This window comes from Oratosquilla oratoria, chromosome 42 (assembly GCF_046742065.1).
Source record: "Oratosquilla oratoria isolate Oo_2021 chromosome 42, ASM4674206v1, whole genome shotgun sequence".
Classification (NCBI taxonomy): Eukaryota; Metazoa; Arthropoda; class Malacostraca; order Stomatopoda; family Squillidae; genus Oratosquilla; species Oratosquilla oratoria.
The window spans coordinates 201,357-217,500 of record NC_134818.1 but is presented as its reverse complement, the minus strand read 5'-3'; the positions used below and the strand labels follow the sequence as shown (position 1 = coordinate 217,500).

General features: G+C 40.3%; 4 protein-coding genes across 4 annotated transcripts; 2 read left to right on the top strand and 2 right to left on the bottom strand.

Annotated features, from left to right (window-relative positions):
- Nucleotides 1-3,113: 3,113 nt before the first annotated feature.
- Nucleotides 3,114-4,150, bottom strand: LOC143021783 (uncharacterized). Its single transcript, XM_076179506.1, has 2 exons — nt 3,998-4,150; nt 3,114-3,881 (listed from the first exon to the last, which is right to left on the bottom strand). The coding sequence occupies exons 1-2, from the start codon at nt 4,014-4,016 to the stop codon at nt 3,184-3,186; spliced, it is 717 nt and encodes a 238-aa protein (XP_076035621.1). The 5' UTR covers nt 4,017-4,150; the 3' UTR covers nt 3,114-3,183.
- Nucleotides 4,151-6,660: 2,510 nt separating this feature from the next.
- LOC143021375 (uncharacterized) lies at nt 6,661-8,739 on the top strand. Its single transcript, XM_076178810.1, has 2 exons — nt 6,661-6,718; nt 8,072-8,739. The coding sequence occupies exons 1-2, from the start codon at nt 6,661-6,663 to the stop codon at nt 8,737-8,739; spliced, it is 726 nt and encodes a 241-aa protein (XP_076034925.1).
- Nucleotides 8,740-11,117: 2,378 nt separating this feature from the next.
- On the bottom strand, nt 11,118-11,950 carry LOC143021374 (uncharacterized). Its single transcript, XM_076178809.1, has 2 exons — nt 11,932-11,950; nt 11,118-11,815 (listed from the first exon to the last, which is right to left on the bottom strand). Exons 1-2 carry the CDS (start codon nt 11,948-11,950, stop codon nt 11,118-11,120), a joined length of 717 nt encoding a protein of 238 aa, XP_076034924.1.
- Nucleotides 11,951-11,982: 32 nt separating this feature from the next.
- On the top strand, nt 11,983-16,144 carry LOC143021373 (uncharacterized). Its single transcript, XM_076178808.1, has 2 exons — nt 11,983-12,058; nt 15,247-16,144. The coding sequence occupies exons 1-2, from the start codon at nt 11,983-11,985 to the stop codon at nt 15,882-15,884; spliced, it is 714 nt and encodes a 237-aa protein (XP_076034923.1). The 3' UTR covers nt 15,885-16,144.

The following is a 16,144-nucleotide window of genomic DNA, read 5'->3' as shown; positions in this document are numbered from 1 at the left end:
TAAACAACGTTCACTATGAATTCTCTTGCAATTGGTGAGTGATATAAGTTATAGTATTACATTAGAGGAATAGAATGACCTATTGTTAAACAGTCTGTGTTTGTATTATAAAGGATGTGGAAACGTTCAAATTTGTTCATATCGTTTCAGTTTTGTTCACTGCCGTCGTCTCTGCACAGCCGCAGTTCCCTGCTGTAAGACTTGCCCGACCTGGTTCCTTCGTTGGCGTAGGACTGCAGCAGGCAGACAACAGCTTCCGGCAAGGGATTAACAGTCAGAACAGTCAGTTCCAGGATGGATTCAGCAACAGTGGCCAGTTCCAAGCTGGATTCAGCAACAGTGGCCAGTTCCAGTCTGTCTCCAACTCCGAGTTCAGTAGCAGTCAGTTGAACTCTTTCCAGGACAGAAGCAGCCAGCTCTCCGCCCAGGTTCGCAGCTCTGACTCCGAGTTCCCCGTCGAGGGCGTCTTCGAGCCCCTCAACCTTCCCTCTGGAGCTTCCCTCCTGATGGGTCAGATCGACGTTTCCTTCTCGTGCGGCGATCGCCCCTACGGCTTTTACGCCGACGAGGGAAACAACTGCCAAGTCTTCCACGTGTGCAACCCTTACCTCTTCGACGACGGTCGCGTCGAGACCCACCAGTACAGCTTCATGTGCGGTGAGGGCAGAGTCTTCGATCAGAGCAAACTGACTTGCGTGGACCAGTTCGCTGCCATCCCCTGCGCTGAGTCTTCCTTCTTCTACTCCAGGAACGAAGAGTTCGGTCGTCCTGAAGAAAAGATCTTGTAGAAGGTGGTAAAGTCACAGCTGCCATGCGTGTAAATAATATTCAATAGCAGAACATTTCGAATAAAATAGAACAACTTATTTGTTGTTTCCACCCATGTATTACCATAATCCCTGCATCTTAATGGTATTTTGCTCTGGGCTCTTTCTGATAAAACAAACCAAACTTTATCTTCGATCAAGAATGAATTCATTATATATAATATATTAGGGATCTCGTTCATTTATGTTGCTACGATTCATTCATAAATAGAAAACCTGGCTTCTGTACGTGCCACATGTTTCTATATCCTTCCGGACAGGCGGTAAACTAATTATTTCACTGGGAAATGGGTTTTGCCCACTATTTACTAAGTAAATAAAAATTTTACAATAGGACCAAGTTAAATCCATTTCTGAGTGCCAATGCACCTCCATGGAGTAAGTGAAGAGATACATACATATGAGAACATAAGAATGGAGGGGACTGCAAGAGACCATAACGCCTACACAAATGCAGTTCCTTGGTCCATGACTACCCATCATTTCCATGTATTAAGTCGTCTAACCATTTCTTAAAACAACATTTTGTTTCAGCGCTTACTACATAGTTGCTAAGCCTATTCCATTTGTTGACCACTCTATTAGTAAACCAGTTTTTGCCTACAACCTTCTTAAATCTAATTTTGTCCAAATTAGATTCATTACTGCGAGTCCTACTCTGTTGTTTTGATATTATGACTTTGTTTTGCATCGCCTTGAACACCTCTATTAGATCATCTAGTACTCTGCGTATTTCCAGGGTATGTAAATTAAGGTGCCTAAATTTGTCCTTTTTAAAGGTAAATAACTGAGTCCCTGTATCATTGAGGCGGGCGGCGACTGCACTCACATTTTTTCATGAGGTGACAATTGTCAAAGTTGATATTTTTGGTCAGTAATCAAATCAATTAATCAAACTGTCACAATGAAAACAATAATAAAAAAAAATCTTCCCTGATCTTCCCTGTGTACAAGCGCACACACATGCGAGTTTCATGTATGTGACCGTAGAAGGTAGATCCACAGACAAAATCTTCGATTTTTTGTTATTAACAACAATACTAATACACTACAACCTTCTCACCGGTGGGTCACCAGTAGGGGAGCCACGCACGGCAGTCACGTGGGTTAGTAACCTATAACGGGGTTGGATAACCAGTGACTCAGATTTCATCTGCTATTTTTATTACAATCTTTTTCTTCCACCTGGGTATCCAACACACCCCTCTCACCAGTGGGTCACCAATAGGGGAGCTGGTTTAGTCGTCGACAATTCAACCATGCAGTAGGTAGTACTGGGTTACATGATACCAGTTACACAGCCTTGTTTATGAATGGGAGAGCTTCAGTTACTATTCTTATCCTAAGTATATTTGTATTTGTTTTCCTGTTTACGAATGCCTGCTTTGAAGATGTTGCATTATCTTTTGGTATTAGTGTTCTATTGTGTGTTGCAACAACTGATTCGTGAGAGAATGGACGATTCATTTTTAAGATTTTATTGCTTCTATTGTATTATGTCTTTTATCTATGTAATCACTTTTCCTCTCTAAAAATATATTTTTTTCTAAAATTTTGCTATTATCTTCCACTATCAATCCATTTGTAGGCGTTTCTGTTCCCCTTTATGTGTAGTATTAATCACATTTACTCACACACATACCCTCCTCTCACTCGACGGCGCCTGTGGTAGCGTTCGCAACAACTGGTACTACAGCGGTCCGGATTTGAATCCCACCCAGGGCTGAAATAATTTCAGTATCGCTGCGCTGTGAGTCGTTACTCCAACTCTCGTGAGCGGAGAGTTGGGGTGTGTGCGTATAAGGTCACATCATTATCCATAGATCGGTCATATATGAGCTTTGAGCTCTCTTCCGGGAGAGTAATGGCTGTCAATCCAACACGTGATCCAAGACCATGGTGAATCAAGATATCAGGTCTATCATTATTCATACCCACACCCACACCCATCCACCTAACCTAGGCATCTATATTTGTAAACTAGCAAAATCCATATAATTACACTCACTGACTGACACACGCACACCCACACACCCTCACGTCTTACCATACTCAAGACATAATGAATGCACCATAACCATGTTGAGGTTTTCAGTAGAAAATAAGATTGAGCCTAGATAAAGCCTTTCATATTTCATAACTTGAACTTATGCTTGACCCGAGAATAGAATTTGGTGTACTCTATCAGATGTAGCTCAGAACTGGGTCCTTGCTTTTATGGGCAAGTCCCATTTAGACGTGTGGATAAGGGTAGTGCTGTTGTCAAATAAAAAAATATTTGTTATGTTTTATTTGAAATGTTTCACTCTTAAATAACAACCCATTGCTTGGCAACAGGGACTCCCCTGGCTATTTTCTACAAGATCTTTTCTTCAGGACGACCGAACTCTTCGTTCTTGGAGTAGAAGAAGGAAGATTCCGAACAGGGAATAGCAGCGAACTGGTCCACGCAGGTCAGTTTGCTCTGGTCGAAGACTCTGCCCTCACCGCACATGAAGCTGTACTGGTGGGTCTCGACGCGACCGTCGTCGAAGAGGTAAGGGTTGCACACGTGGAAGACTTGGCAGTTGTTGGCCTCGTCGGCGTAGAAGCCGTAGGGGCGATCGCCGCACGAGAAGGAAACGTCGATCTGACCCATCAAGAGAGAAGCTCCAGAGGGAAGGTTGAGGGGCTCGAAGACGCCCTCGATGGGGAACTCGGAGTCAGAGCTGCGAACCTGGGCGGAGAGCTGGCTGTTTCTGTCCTGGAAAGAGTTCAATTGGCTGCTACTGAACTCGGAGTTGGAGACAGACTGGGACTGGCCACTGTTGCTGAATCCAGTCTGGAACTGGCCACTGTTGCTGAATCCAGTCTGGAACTGGCCACTGTTGCTGAATCCAGTCTGGAACTGGCCACTGTTGCTGAATCCATCCTGGAACTGACTGTTCTGACTGTTAATCCCTTGCCGGAAGCTGTTGTCTGCCTGCTGCAGTCCTACGCCAACGAAGGAACCAGGTCGGGCAAGTCTTACAGCAGGAAACTGCGGCTGTGCAGAGACGACGGCAGTAAACAAAACTGAAACGATATGAACATATATGAACGTTTCCACATCCTTCATAATACAAACACAGACTGTTTATCAAGAGGTCATTCAATTCCTTTAATGTAATATCATAACTTATACCACTCACCAATTGCGAGAGAATTCATAGTGAACGTTGTTTAGGCGGATCCAAAGTAGAATGTTTTCCTAAAGCGTTGAGGTGCTTTTATGTGGCACTGTCGCGCCGAATGGAAAGGTGTGGTTTTGTGCCAAGGTGAGGTACGCCGCGACCGCTGCTACAGCGTTCACATTCACCACCGCCATTTGGTGGGTAGAGAAACCAGAACCATTCTTGTCGGTGATTCGAGCTGCAGTTGTAACGCAAACATGATACATATTGCTTATTATAGGTTGTGGAAAGGCACTCCACCAAAAGACCTTTTGGTGGACTTAATGTATATTTCAAAGAAAAATACAAAGAAAATGCACTACATCTCATGAAGTTGAAAGAAGGAATGAGGATACTGTTATGTTATATATATATATATATATATATATATATATATATATATACACATACATATATATATATACATACATATATACATATATATATATATATATATACATATATATATACATATGTGTATATACATATCTATCTATCTATATATATATATATATGTATATATATATATATATATATATATATATGTATGAGGAGGGTGGAAGAGTAAGACACGGGTGTAGGGCCGAGTTTATTCCTGACCGGTTTCGCTTCAATCAGAAATGTTTTCAACATAAAAAGATAAGATTGTTCGAACTAAAGAGCTAGGAATGGTTACCAGCCATTTGCAGAGTTGTATAAGAGGCGGATCCTATTGATGAAATAATAAATCTTGTAGAGTAATTACATTTATGGGTCTTGATGAGACCACACATATAGGGTAAAGGAGGGCTAAGTGAAGTAAATTTCTGGATAAGGTCTCTATTTCCAATAAGTTGTTCTTTTAACTTCTTATTACAGTTATCATTTACTGATTTGGTGGGGGTTTTGGTAAGAGGGGTGTAAGTACTTCTCTCATCTAATAGATAATTAATTTTCCTTATCACACTTGTTTAAGATTACAACTGCATTAGACTTATCAGCTTCAGTGAAATGTAAATCACAATCCATTTTAAGATTGTTAATTGCATTCTTAAAGCCTTCTGGACAGTTAGGAACAATCTGTTATGACAAACGTCCTCAAATAAATCCTTTGCAAATATTGAAATATTCTACAGACAAATCTTGATTGTGTTTTAGATTACAAAAAGGTTCATCAATGCTTACAAAATCTGTAGGAATTAAATTGTTGGCAAAGCAAAACCCATAACCCAGAGCTGCAAACTCGACATTGCTAAGGATTTTGTCAGAAAAGTTGACTACAAACTTACTATTAGCATGATTAGTTATCAATTAGCTCTTGCAATTTCTTATCTGATTTATTGGATAACTTGTACAATTGAACACAAGTTACCAGTGTTTCTTACTAGTATATATATATATATACACACTCATACCTCGATTTAACGGACCTCACTTTAACGGATTTCGGATGCAACGGACAAAAAATGTAGCTTCCGGATCGTCCGGAGCGACCGGACTTTGTCCGATGTTTCCGCAGTTGACCGACAGATAACCTATGGTCGCTTTGTTTACAACTGTGCCGTACACGTGGAGCTGTTTGGTCCGTGTTTTTCGACCTTTTTGGCCCTGTTTTGTGTGTTGTTTGTGAAATAATTCATTTTTTTTTAACCATGGCACCTGTACATCCTGTAGAAAAGAGAAAAAGAGTCAATTTAACAGTATCACAGAAGCTTGAGTTGATTAAAAAGTTGGAAAGTGGAGTGTCGGTGAAGCAGGTGTGTGATGAATATGGAGTAAAGAAACAAACTGTGTCTGATATTCGTAAACAAAAGGAAGAACTTACCCAATATTCGCTGAAGTATTCGGTTGATGAAAATTTTGGACTTGGTACTCCTGGGGTGAAAATTTTGGGCCAGATCCCAGGTATTTACACTAACAGATTGGATAGTGTGCTTAAGTAAAAGTACCGTACTGTATTCATTCCTCATTTTTTCGTAACGTAATCGTTGAAATACAGTAGTATCGGAAACTTTGGACAATCGGGTATATCGGACCGGTGTTCCCCCCTTTTAGTCCGTTAAATCGAGGCATGAGTGTATATATATATATATATATATATATATATATATATATATATGTAGATACATGTATATATATATACATGTAGATACATGTATATATATATATATATATGTATATACATATATATATACATGTATCTACATGTATGTATATATATATATACATGTAGATACATGTATGTATATATATATATGTATATACATATATACATATATACATATATATATATACATGCAGATACATGTATGTATGTATATATATATATATATATATATACATGTAGATACATGTATGTATATATATATTTATATATATATACATATATACATATATATATATATATATATATATATATATATATCTATATATAAGATTCCATGTCATGATTGGTTGCAACAAACAACATCGAAAAAACATCTATCGTCAGAAATAAATATCGTTCCCATAGAATACACTCCCCCCAAATAAAGTATGCTACACATTCAGATCACGAAACAAGCACTTCACAACAGGCCTCCTAGTTTTATACTTCACCGGTTCTCCTCAGACATCAGCCCAACTGAGGAATCCCTCCCAGGACAACTAAGAACCACACTGGCATGGCTTCGTTCAGGTCTCTACCCCGCATTAAAAATGTACCAACACAGAATTGGTCTCGTAACGGACTCAAACTGCCCCCCGACGCAAGAACCACATAGAGGACAAACACTACATTCTGTACTCTCCCATCCTGACACTATATAGGTTTCGCAAAACCTCTTTTCTGAGTAACTTATTGTCTAGGCCAGAGGTGGGGAACCTGCGGCCTTAAGGCCTATGCGGCCTTCCAGACCATCAAGTGCGGCCTTCTGCGGCCTTAATATACATATTATTTTTTTTAAAAGGCCTTGAATATTTTTTAAGTCTGAAATGATTATACACCTGAAACTTATAATATAATAAAAGGGATAAAATAATTGAAAATAATAATAATAATTTGTTCAGTGCGGCCTCTATGTGGGACGATGAATTGTAAGGTGGCCTTCATGCACAAAAAGGTTCCCCACCCCTGGTCTAGGCTGTTGGCCATACCCTGTATCCCGTGGGCCGCATGTTTCCTGCAGGAGAGACCTGGAGCAACGAAATGAATGAACAATATTATTATTATCATTATTGTCAACAATATTATTAGTATTATCACTACTCCCCTGTGGTGAAATTCCATAGCATTTTATATATGTATATATATATACATATATATACATATATACATATATATACATATATATATACATACATATATGTATATATATATACATATATATATATACATATACCAAGGCTTTTTCCCCCTTACAAGGGAGGTAGCCAAAAAGGGAAAGGCATAAAATCATTTTCACCCATTCCATCCCTGAATACACTCCACACACCTCCACCCTCCCTCTTATCTTAGCACCACCTGGATGACGGGTAATCCCTGCACCTTGTCCACTGCAAACTGTGTCTCTGGTAATAGTAGTATCCTCATTTTTTTCTTTCTTTTTCATGACATGCAGTACATTTTCCTTGTTTCTTTGATACATATCTGCAGATATTATAATCTGCCTGGCCAGAGAGCAAAAGATCTTTCAGCGGAGTGCCTTCCCATAACATATTATAAGCAATTATATATATTATGCTTGCGTTACAACTCCAGATCGAATCACCGACAAGAATGGTTCTGGTTTCTCCACCCACAAATGGCGGTGGTGAATGTGGACGCTGTAGCAGCGGCCGCGGCGTACCTCACCTTGGCACAAAACCACACCTTTCCTTTCGGCGCGACAGTGCAACATAAAAGCAGCTCAACACTTTGGGAAACCATTCTACTTTGGATCCGCCTAAACAACGTTCACTATGAATTCTCTCGCAATTGGTGAGTGATATAAGTTATAATATCACATTAGAGGAATAGAATGACCTATTGTTAAACAGTCTGTGTTTGTATTATGAAGGGTGTGGAAACGTTCATATTTGTTCATATCGTTTCAGTTTTGTTTACTGCCGTCGTCTCTGCACAGCCGCAGTTTCCTGCTGTAAGACTTGCCCGACCTGGTTCCTTCGTTGGCGTAGGACTGCAGCAGGCAGACAACAGCTTCCGGCAAGGGATTAACAGTCAGAACAGTCAGTTCCAGGATGGATTCAGCAACAGTGGCCAGTTCCAGACTGGATTCAGCAACAGTGGCCAGTTCCAGACTGGATTCAGCAGCAGTGGCCAGTCCCAGTCTGTCTCCAACTCCGAGTTCAGTAGCAACCAGTTGAACTCTTTCCAGGACAGAAGCAGCCAGCTCTCCGCTCAGGTTCGCAGCTCTGACTCCGAGTTCCCCATCGAGGGCGTCTTCGAGCCCCTCAACCTTCCCTCTGGAGCTTCCCTCCTGATGGGTCAGATCGACGTTTCCTTCTCGTGCGGCGATCGCCCCTACGGCTTCTACGCCGACGAGGCCAACAACTGCCAAGTCTTTCACGTGTGCAACCCTTACCTCTTCGACGACGGTCGCGTCGAGACCCACCAGTACAGCTTCATGTGCGGCGAGGGCCGAGTTTTCGACCAGAGCAAACTGACTTGCGTGGACCAGTTCGCTGCCATCCCCTGCGCTGAGTCTTCCTTCTTCTACTCCAGGAACGAAGAGTTCGGTCGTCCTGAAGAAAAGATCTTGTAGAAGGTGGCAAAGTCACAGCTGCCATGCGTGTAAATAATATTCAATAGCAGAACATTTCGAATAAAATAGAACAACTTATTTGTTGTTTCCACCCATGTATTACCATAATCCCTGCATCTTAATGGTATTTTGCTCTGGGCTCTTTCTGATAAAACAAACCAAACTTTATCTTGAATCAAGAATGAATTCATTATATATAATATATTAGGGATCTTGTTCATTTACGTTGCTACGATTCATTCATAAATAGAAAACCTGGCTTCTTTACGTGCCACATATTTCTATATCCTTCCGGACAGGCGGAAAACTAATTATTTCACTGGGAAATGGGTTTTGCCCACTATTTACTAAGTAAATAAAAAAATTACAATAGGACCAAGTTAAATCCATTTCTGAGTGCAAATGCAACCTCCATGGAGTAAGGGAAGAGATACATACATATGAGAACATAAGAATGGAGGAGACTGCAAGAGACCATAAGGCCTACACAATGCAGTTCCTTGTCCATGACCACCCGTCATTTCCATGCATTAAGTCGTCTAAACTTTTCTTAAAACAACCCATAATTTCAAGCGCTCGCTACATGATTACTAAGCCTATTCCATTCGTTGACCACTCTATTAGTAAACCAGTTTTTGCCTACAACTTCCTTAAATCTAAATTTGTCCAAATTAAGTTCATTACTGCGAGTCCTGCCCTGTTGTTTTAATATTTTGACCTTGTTTGCATCACCTTGAACACCTCTATTAGATCATCTAGTACTCTGCATCTTTCCAGGGTATGTAAATTAAGGTGCCTAAATTTGTCCTTTTAAGGTAAATAATTGAGTCCCTGTATCATTGAGGCGGGCGACTGCACTCACATTTTTTCATGAGGTAACTATTCTCAAAGTTGATATTTTTGGTCAGTAATCAATCAATTAATCAAACTGTCACAATGAAATTAATTAAAAAAAATCTTCCCTGATCTTCCCTGTGTACAAGCGCATACACATGCGAGTTTCATGTATGTGACCGTAGAAGGTAGATCCACAGACAAAATCTTCGATTTTTTTGTTATTACCACAATATTAATACACTACAACCTTCTCACTTGTGGGTCACAAGTAGGGGAGCCACGCACGGCAGACACGTGGGTTAGTAACCTATAACGGGGTTGGATGGCCAGTGACTCAGATTCCATCTGCCATTTTTTTTTTCTTCCAATTGGGTATCCAACACACTCTTTTCACCAGTGGGTCACCAATAGGAGAGCCGGTTTAGTCGTCGACAATTCAACCATGCAGTAGGTAGTACTGGGTTACATGATACCAGTTACACAGTCTTGTTTATGACTGGGACAGTTTCAGTTACTACTCTTATCCTAAGTATCTTTGTATTTGTTTTCCTGTTTACGAATGCCTGTTTTGAAGATGTTGCATTATCTTTTGGTATTAGAGTTCTATTGTGTGTTGCAGCAACTGATTCGTGAGAGAATGGACGATTCATTTTTAAGATTTTACTGTTTCTATTGTATTACATGTGTTTTTTTACTTATGTAATCACTTTCCTCTCTAATATATATTTTTCTAAATTTGCTATTATCTTCCACTATCAATCCATTTGTAGGTGTTTCCTGTTCCCCTTTATGTGTAGTATTAATCACATTTACTCACACACATACCCTCTCTCACTCGATGGCGCAGTGGTAGCGTTCGCAACTGCTACTACAGCGGGCCGAGTTCGAATCCCACCCAGGGCTGAAGTAATTTCAGTATCGCTGCGCTGTGAGTCGTTACTCCAACTCTCGTGGGCGGAATGTTGCAGTGTGTGCGTATAAGGTCACATCATTATCCATAGATCGGTCATATATGAGCTTTGAGCTCTCTTCCGGGAGGGTAATGGCTGTCAATCCAACACGTGATCCAAGACCATGGTGAATCAAGATATCAGCTCTATCGTTATTCGTACCCACACTTATATATACACCCATCCACCTAACCTAGGCATCTATATCTGTAAACTAGCAAAATCCATATAATTACACTCACTGACTGACACACGCACACCCACACACCCTCACGTTTTTTCCATACTCAAGACATAATGAATGCACCATAACTATGTTGAGCTTTTCAGTAGAAAATAAGATTGAGCCTAGATAAAGCCTTTCATATTTCATAACTTGAACTTATGCTTGAACCTAGAATAGAATTTGGTGTACTCTATCAGCTGTAGCTCAGAACTGGGTCCTTGCTTTTATGGGCAAGTCCCATTTAGACGTGTGGATAAGGGTAGTGCTGTTGTCAAATTAAGAAATATTTGTTATGTTTTATTTGAAATGTTTCACTCTTAAATAACAGCCCATTGCTTGGCAACAGGGACTCCCCTGGCTATTTTCTACAAGATCTTTTCTTCAGGACGACCGAACTCTTCGTTCTTGGAGTAGAAGAAGGAAGATTCCGAACAGGGAATAGCAGCGAACTGGTCCACGCAGGTCAGTTTGCTCTGGTCGAAGACTCTGCCCTCACCGCACATGAAGCTGTACTGGTGGGTCTCGACGCGACCGTCGTCGAAGAGGTAAGGGTTGCACACGTGGAAGACTTGGCAGTTGTTGGCCTCGTCGGCGTAGAAGCCGTAGGGGCGATCGCCGCACGAGAAGGAAACGTCGATCTGACCCATCAAGAGAGAAGCTCCAGAGGGAAGGTTGAGGGGCTCGAAGACGCCATCGATGGGGAACTCGGAGTCAGAGCTGCGAACCTGGGCGGAGAGCTGGCTGCTTCTGTCCTGGAAAGAGTTCAACTGGCTGCTACTGAACTCGGAGTTGGAGACAGACTGGGACTGGCCACTGTTGCTGAATCCAGTCTGGAACTGGCCACTGTTGCTGAATCCAGTCTGGAACTGGCCACTGTTGCTGAATCCAGTCTGGAACTGGCCACTGTTGCTGAATCCATCCTGGAACTGACTGTTCTGACTGTTAATCCCTTGCCGGAAGCTGTTGTCTGCCTGCTGCAGTCCTACGCCAACGAAGGAACCAGGTCGGGCAAGTCTTACAGCAGGGAACTGCGGCTGTGCAGAGACGACGGCAGTGAACAAAACTGAAACGATATGAACAAATTTGAACGTTTCCACATCCTTCATAATACAAACACAGACTGTTTATCAATAGGTCATTCAATTCCTTTAATGTAATATCATAACTTATAGCACTCACCAATTGCGAGAGAATTCATAGTGAACGTTGTTTAGGAGGATCCAAAGTAGAATGTTATCCCAAAGCGTTGAGCTGCTTTTATGTGGCATTGTCGCCCCCGAATGGAAAGGTGTGGTTTTGTGCCAAGGTGAGGTACGCCGCGGCCGCTGCTACAGCGTCCACATTCACCACCGCCATTTGTGGGTGGAGAAACCAGAACCATTCTTGTCTGTGATTCGATCCGGAGTTGTAACGCAAGCATAATATATGTAATTGCTTATCATATGTTGTGGGAAGGCACTCCGCTAAAAGATCTTTTGCTCTCTGGCCAGACAGATTATAATATCTGCAGATATATATCAAAGAAAGAAACAAGAAAAATGTACTTCATCTCCTAAAAAAGAAAAAAAAAATGAGGATACTACCATTACCAGAGACACATTTTACACACACACACACACACACACACACACACACACACACACACACACACACACACACACACACACACACACACACACACACACACACACACACACACACACACACACACACACACACACACACACACACACACACACACACACACACACACACACCTACATATATATATATATATATATATATATATATATATATATATATATATATGCATATATATACACATATATACATATGATATGGAATTTCACCACAAGAGAGTAGTGATAACACTGATAATATTGATTATAATAATGGGGATAATAATATTCTTTCAATTCATTGCTCCAAATCTCTCCTGCAGGAAACATGCGGCTTACGGGATACAGGACTTGGCCACCAGCCCAGACAATAAGTTACTCAGAAATAAGGTTTTGTGATACTTGTATAGTATCAGGATGGGAGAGTGCAGAATGTAGTGTTTTGCTCCTCTACGGCAGCGTTTCTCAACCTTTTTACCCTTGCGTATCCTTTAAAATAAATTGCATGTCTCAAGGAACCCCTGCGCAAAAAAAAAAACAAAAAAAAAACCATATACCATATCTTTCTCATTTTTTTCCCATCGTAGTAGTAGGTTAGATAGGATGATGTCTATATTACATTTATTACAATATACAAGAATATGTGCATGTTTAATTGTATTACGTATAGGAAATTAAATAAAAAAAATCAAATGTTAATTAGCTTATCTCACTTGTTCTTGCGGAACCTTGATTGAGAAATATTGCTCTATGTGGTTCTTGCGTCGGAGGCAGTTTGAGTCCGTTACGAGGCCAATTCTTTGTTGGTACAGTTTTAATACGGGTTAATGACCTGAAGGAAGTCGTACCAGTGTGGTTCTTTGTTGTCCTGGGAGTGATTTCTCAGTTGGGCTGATGTCTGAGGAGAACCGGTGAAATATAAAACCTGGAGGCCTGTTGTGAAGTGCTTGTTTTGTGATCTCAATGTGTAGCACACTTTTTTTTTTTTTGGGGGGGGGGCTGTATTCTATGGGAATGATATTTATTTCTGACTTTAGATATTTTCTCGGTGTTGTTTGTTGCAATCAATGATGACACTGAATCTTACACACACACACACACACACACACACACACACACACACACACACACACACACACACACACACACACACACACACACACACACACACACACACACACACACACACACACACACACACACACACACTATATATATATATATATATATATATATATATATATATATATATTTATGTACATATATATGTTAATAAGAAACACTGGTAACTTGTGTTCAATTATACAAATTGTCCAAGAAATCAGATATGAAATTACAAGAGCTAATTGATAACTAATCATGCTAGTAGTAAGTTTGTAGTCAACCTTTCTGACAAAATCCTTAGCAATGTTGAGCTTGGAGCTCTGCGTTTTGGGCTTTGCTTTGCCAACAATTTAATTCCTACGGATTTTGTAAGCATTGATAAATCTTTTTTCGTAATTCAAAACACAATCAAGATTTATCTGTAGAATATTTCAATATTTGCAAAGGAATTATTTATGGACCTTTGTCATAACAGATTGTTCCTAACTGTCCAGAGGTCTTTAAGAATGCAATTAACAATCTCAAAAGGGATTGTGCTTTACATTTCACCGAAGCTGATAATTCTAATACAGTTGTAATCTTAAACAAGTGTGACTAAGAAAAATTAATGATCTATTAGATGAGAAAAGTACTTACATCCCTCTTAACAAAATCCCCACCAAATCAGTAAATAGTAACCAATAAGAAGTTAAAAGAACTACTTAGTGGTAATAGGGACCTTATCCAGAAATATACTTCAGTTAGCCCCCCTTTACCCTATATGTGTGGTCTCATCAAGACCCATAAATTTAATTACTCTACTAGACTCATTATTTCATCAATAGGATCCGCCTCTTACAAGCTCTGCAAATAGCTGGTAACCATTCCTAGCCCTTTAGCTCGAACAATCTTATCTTTCCATGTTATAAACACTTCTGATTGAAGCGAAACCGGACAGGAATAAACTCGCCCCTAGACCCGTGTCTTACTCTTCTACCTTCTTCATATATATATATATATATATATATATCTATATCTATATCTATCTATATATATATATATGTATATATATATATACATATTTATATATATATATACATTTATATATGTATGTATATATACATACATATAAATATATATATATATACACATTTATATATGTATGTATATATATACATATATATATATATATATATATATATATTATATATACACATATATATATATATATATATATATATATATTATTGTAAACTTTGTCTCTGGTAATGGTAGTATCCTCATTTTTTCTTTCTTTTTCATTACATGTATTACATTTTCCCTGTTTCTTCAACATACATCTGCAGATATCATAATCTGCCTGGCCAGAGAGCAAAAGATCTTTTAGCGGAGTGCCTACCCACAACATATGATAAGCAATTATATTTATTATGCTTGCGTTACAACTCCAGATCGAATCACAGACAAGAATAATTCTGGTTTCCTCACCACCAAATGGCGGTGACGGTGGTGAATGTGGACGCTGTAGCAGCGGCCGCGGCGTACCTCACCTTGGCACAAAACCACACCTTTCCATTCGGCGTGATAGTGCCAAATAAAAGCAGCTCAACGCTTTGGGAAACCATTCAACTTTGGATCCGCCTAAATAACGTTCACTATGAATTCTCTCGCAATTGGTGAGTGATAAAAGTTATAATATTATATTAAAAGAATTGAATGACCTATTGTTAAACAGTCTATATTTGTATTATGAAGGATGTGGAAACGTTCATATCTGTTCGTATCGTTTCAGTTTTGTTCACTGCCGCCGTCTCTGCACAACCGCAGTTTCCTGCTGTAAGACTTGCCCGACCTGGTTCCTTCGTTGGCGTAGGACTGCAGCAGGCAGACAACAACTTCCGGCAAGGGATTAACAGTCAGAACAGTCAGTTCCAGGATGGATTCAGCAACAGTGGCCAGTTCCAGACTGGATTCAGCAACAGTGGCCAGTTCCAGTCTGTCTCCAACTCCGAGTTCAGTAACAGTCAGTTGAACTCTTTCCAGGACAGAAGCAGCCAGCTCTCCGCACAAGTTCGCAGCTCTGACTCCGAGTTCCCCATCGAGGGCGTCTTTGAGCCCCTCAACCTTCCCTCTGGAGCTTCTCTCTTGATGGGTCAGATCGACGTTTCCTTCTCGTGCGGCGATCGCCCCTACGGCTTTTACGCCGACGAGGGAAACAACTGCCAAGTCTTCCACGTGTGCAACCCTTACCTCTTCGACGACGGTCGCGTCGAGACCCACCAGTACAGCTTCATGTGCGGTGAGGGCAGAGTCTTCGACCAGAGCAAACTGACTTGCGTGGACCAGTTCGCTGCCATCCCCTGCGCTGAGTCTTCCTTCTTCTACTCCAGGAACGAAGAGTTTGGTCGTCCTGAAGAAAAGATCTTGTAGAAAGTGGCTAAGCCACAGCTGCCATGCGTGCAATTAATATTCAATAGCAGAACATTTCGAATAAAATAGAACAAATTATTTGATGTTTCCACCAATGTATTACCATAATCCCGGCATCTTAATGGCATTTTGCCTAGAACAAGGGACAACTACTCTGGGGTCTCCCTGACAAAGTAAACCAAACTTTTATCATAGATCAACAATGAATTCATTATATATATATAAGATATTAGTGGTCTTGTCCACTTACGATGCTATTA